This window comes from Sinocyclocheilus grahami, unplaced genomic scaffold, assembly GCF_001515645.1.
Source record: "Sinocyclocheilus grahami isolate Dianchi unplaced genomic scaffold, SAMN03320097.WGS_v1.1 scaffold46.1, whole genome shotgun sequence".
Lineage (NCBI taxonomy): Eukaryota > Metazoa > Chordata > Actinopteri > Cypriniformes > Cyprinidae > Sinocyclocheilus > Sinocyclocheilus grahami.
Genome location: NW_015505225.1, coordinates 1,533,163 through 1,538,274, shown reverse-complemented (window position 1 = coordinate 1,538,274; position 5,112 = coordinate 1,533,163). Strand labels below are relative to the sequence as shown.

Sequence of the window (5,112 nt, the reverse complement as noted above, 5' to 3'; positions counted from 1 at the left end):
TGGTTCGCTGGAGTCCCAAAGCCTTAGAAATGGCTTTATAATCCTTTCCAGACTGATACATGTCAACTGTTTTGATTCTCATCTGTTCTTGAATTTCTTTAGATCGCAGCATAATGTGTTGCTATTTAAGCATGCTTCACTTTGTCAGACAAGTTCTATTTAAGTGATTTCTTGATTCAACAGGTCTGGCAGTAATCAGGCCTGGGTGTGGCTAGTGAAATTTAACTCAGCTTTCTAAAATAATGTGGTTAATTGCAGTTCTTTCATGATTTAACAGGAGGGGGCAATTCATTTTTCACGTAGGGCCACGTAGGTTTGGACAGCTTTTTTCCCTTGATAAATGAAATCATCATTTAAAAACTGCATTTTGTATTTACTTGCATGATCTTTGTGTAATATTTAAATTTGTTTGATGATCTGAAACATTAAAGTATGACAAACATGCAAAAAAATAAGAAATCAGGAAGGGGGCCAACACTTTTTCACACCACTGTATATTATGAAAATCAATGGGGTCCAAAACTTTCATACTCCAAAAAGGACATAAAGGATTGCGTGACTCAAACCTTGCCTAGCGGTCACACCTTATGACATTTGTTTACATGATGTGCAAAAATCAATGAGGTTTGATGTTCAACAAATATGTTTGTTTGTTTGATGCTAGCTTCTTTAGTTATTTTCATAGAGAAAACCATACTTGAGGTATTAAACATTAAAACAGAACTAAAGGTATTAAACTAAAAGGCCAATTTTCCCCAAAATTAACAATAAAATTGAATCTAAATTCAAATTCAAAAACTAAATTTGAATCAACTTGGTTTAAAACATTGGGTATCAACAGAGTAAAAAATGAGTGTCCTATCCTGCATCATGAGTACATGACTTGTTGCCAACGATTATTAAAAGAACGTGTACCCATATGTGATGAAGTCTGTGCATGAATGTGTATTTCACTCTGTTCATCATACAAAGTGGTTGTCGCTTCAAAAGTCAAACTGTACTGATTAATGTTTACAACATCTTAGCCATTTTATCGTTTAAAGATAAATTATATATCGTTCAAAAGCAGCTGAAACATTGTTCAGATTATCATACAGTTTGGAATGACATGAGGGTGAGTAAATGATGACGCTCTGCCAGTCTTATCAGGTTTAAGCTGGCCTCCCTAAGCAGGTCTTCAGATTGTTTTTTCCCAGCCTGGCCGCAGAACCCCTCTAAAACCAGCAAACACCACCTCAAAAGACTGCTTTCAGATGTTTTCAAACAGGGAAAGCACACAAGACTTTGTTTCTTAGTAAATAAAATACCCCATTGTGTGTTAGAATGGAAATATTCACCATCAAATCACATGCAGAAATGTATGGTACTTGATTTCAGAATACAAACAGCAAATCATAAAAGGATACTGAAGCACCATATAACACTTGCACATAAATATGTTTTTTGTTTGTGAGAGAAGAGCGCTGGTAAGGGCTCACTGCCCACGCAAACCATTAGAGAAGCTGTCACAAGAAACGAATGTAAAACAAGAGTAGCTGTAAGAATGACTAGCGCGGTGTCAGGAGACAGCATAGAAATGCAGGAAGGAAGGTTTAACCCTTCACCTGAATGGCAGTTTAATGCAAGTGCCCATATCAACACTTTTTCAATGACATTTACAGAAATGGCAGCGGTATCTTTATTTGTAACAGCTTTAAGTGGTTTGAGTCAGAAAAAGGAAATTACAGTATGAGCTCCGTTTCTATGAAACGCAGTGCAGGAGTAGACCAGCAGCTATGAACAGCATGTCTGTTCAGGATTACCTTGTGGTGCGCAAGTAGCAGACAGTTGGAGTGCTCGTGTTCGCAGGCAATTTCATAGTCTGGGAGCAGGTTGGCAAGCTGCTGCACGAAGTAGACGACCTCCTCGTGCCAGGGTACGTTGGCCATTGTCAGGCTACTGGCTGAGCTCTCGCCACAGTATGTCACTCCCTAGAGGACAGGCAAAGAGACAAGAGGGACAAAACTGTAAAATTGGATATTTAAATTGTCTAAGTCACAAACACAGCATGATAAAATCTCATCATAAAAGTATCAACATAAAACAGACAGTTCTTATTGGGTTTGTCTTATTGGATAAGTATGTAAGCCCGTCTCTGCCTCTGAATAAAAAATTTAATTGCGACTATCTCACAATTCTGACTTTTCTCGCAATTGCATGTTTACATCTCTCAATTTTTCTTTTTCTCCAAATTGCATGATACAAACCCACAATTCTGACTTTTTTGTCAGAATTGCATGATATAAACTCGCAGTTGAGAATGATAAAGTTAGTATTGTGTGATATAAACTCGCAATAAAAAAACTCGCAATTCTGACTTTTTTTCTCAGAATTGCACGTTTATATCTCGCAAGTCTGACTTTATAACACGCAAATGCAAGTTAAGTCGTAATTGTGAGATATAAACTCGCAATTCTGAGAACACAAGTCTTCTTCCCCCCTAGAATTGGACTTTACAATTCGCAAATGCGAGTTTATATCTCACAATTCTCACAAAACTTGCACTTGCGAGAAGAAAAAAATCAGAATTTTTCTCTCAATTGTGAGTTTATCCCGCTATTCTGACATTTTAACTCGTAATTGTGAGTTTATATCACTCAATTCTGAGAAAGACAGAATTGCAAGTTTCTATATTCTGACTTCATTTCTTAGAATTGTGAGTTTATATCTCTTGCAACTAATAACTTGCAACTTGCAACAATCTCACACGTCTGAGAAAAAAGTCAGAATTGCGAGATGTAAACTCGCAATTGCGATAAAAAACATCAGAATTGTGAGATAAAAACACACAATTACCTTTTTTATTTGTATTCGGTGGCAAAAACAGGCTTCCATAGATAGGCCACTTTCTTCTGTTGTAAAATATGAATACACATCCTGCCACCTCACAGTCCGTTAGTATCTTTAATTCAATTTAATTAAGGGATACACAATATATCGATATGATAATGGTTTCTGAATAATTAGAATTTTCTTTGTTTTGAATTTATTAAATATCATTTTTATTTCAATAAAGTATTTATTGAAATACATAGTAATTTAAAAAAAACTGTAATATCGGCTGATAACCGATATTGTCCACATATACATAGCTGCTTAATGATAAACATAATCCATGAAGACTGACTGTGTGATGCAGCTTAGTAGAATGCAGTTATATGCCCCTAAAATTCTAGAGGGCAAAAAATGCCAATCTAAGTGTTTGTGTCACAGCAGTGTTTCTTTACTGAATGAATTATGTTTTTAAAATAATAAAGTGAGCCAATGATCCAGTGAGCCACCTATGGCTCTAATGGAACTAATGTCCATTTAAAACCCAATTATCTCATAGCATACGCAATTCTAATTGCAGTGTAAATGCATTCATGTCACCTATGAACAGTCTGTGTGAATACACCCAATTGCCACTTTAGTTTCTAAAAATGTTATGGCCACATTGTAGTCTAAAAATGCAATAAATTCTATTTTGAATCAAAATACTTCTTTCTAAAGCTACTTTCTTGTAATTTCTAATCAAAACTTTTGTCATTTAACACAATAATGACTTTAAATTATCTTTTGGGTGGTCATTTTTGCTAGCCCAAATTGATGTGTGATTAATTTGCGATTACTGTAATAAGTAGTTTTAAGGATTACAATGTGTTCAGACAAAACAGTATAGAATTCAACCTTACCCATTTATCGGTTATTGGCCATAACATAACAATATTGGACCTTTTTTTATCATATAGGTGATGACAACATTTCATAAAAGCAATAAAATCACTGTAACACTCCCTCAGGTAGCTTTCATTTAAAATATTCACAATCACACTTTTCAGATACAGCTGATATTGCCCTGACTCTTTGAACATTTTAGATTTAACTGTGCCTCACTGTACAAAAAGGGACACAAAAACACTCTGAATCATATCGGCAAACACAGCCCAAAGACACGCCGGTGCGTGGAGGCTGATTTGGTTTTTCTATGGATGATGGAAACTGAGACAGCCAGATCATCTCATTGAACTCCTACACACACGACAGGACAGCGTTCACATCACACCTCATAGATGCTGCTGTGACCAGGACGAATGCGGCTATGAGGGCTGCATCCACCACATGCTGGAAATGCAAATTCTGTTTACAATTTATACAATTTCTGTCATCATGAACTCTGATGTCTGATTGGATACTGAAACAAACTGGTGTCAAGTCAGGTCACGTTCTCCGTTTGAACCTTCACACATCATGAAAAGTAGTCATTAATAATCCTTGGCAACAGAGTAAGTGACACATCACCGCTGGATGAAAACCGGCCTCATTTGTGGTGTGGCCAGCATTAGTTCATGAGTCTGCTTGTGTGTAGGAGTAGCTGTGCTGTTGAAAAGACATTACTCATCCTGTGACAGAGTGAAAACCCATTCGGTGAGGCTTTATCTTATTTCAGTCTTCATCACGCTGAGCTGTTAGCACTCTATCACGCCGGACAATCGATAGATGAACATCTTCATGCCGTTGAGAGAATTTAAAAAAGAGCCGTCATGTGAAAGAGATATCAGATAAATCATAACTGTAAACAACGCATCAGTGGTTTCAATGGTTCAGAAACAAACACACGACAAGGGCAAATTAATGATTTAATTAAAAGCAAATTCATTCTAAATAATGTGAATACTGAGTGCAATAATTCATTAAATAATCACAAGAGGCACCATAAGGGAATGATTAATACAGAATTTCCTACAGCTCTCTTTTACCTGAAGCTAATGGCTTACACTTATGAATAAATAAGTATAATTGAAGATATTCATAATTAGACATTTTTTAAAAGTTTCTTAACTGATACAGATGATTTGTGCAATTGTCTGATAATTAATATCCAAAACTGAATTTTAATTAGTTTAATTTCTGTATTTTGACAATAACGTAATGATCATTATACTTAATAATAATCATCATCATCATCATAATAATGGTAATAATAACTAATATAATTGTTACTATTTTATTTCTTAATATTATTTTACATTTTTTTCTTATTAGTATTGCTATTATTATTATATATTTTTTATAGTATTAATTTGTAGTAAT

General features: G+C 35.1%; 1 protein-coding gene across 1 annotated transcript in view; it reads right to left on the bottom strand.

Moving 5' to 3' along the window:
• tyw1 (tRNA-yW synthesizing protein 1 homolog (S. cerevisiae)) overlaps nucleotides 1-5,112 on the bottom strand; it is a 72,457-nt gene that overhangs the window by 6,557 nt on the left and 60,788 nt on the right. Inside the window, exon 14 of the mRNA XM_016268552.1 lies at nucleotides 1,803-1,970. Coding sequence (XP_016124038.1) covers nucleotides 1,803-1,970 — 168 coding nt within the window. The remainder of the gene's footprint in view (nucleotides 1-1,802; nucleotides 1,971-5,112) is intronic.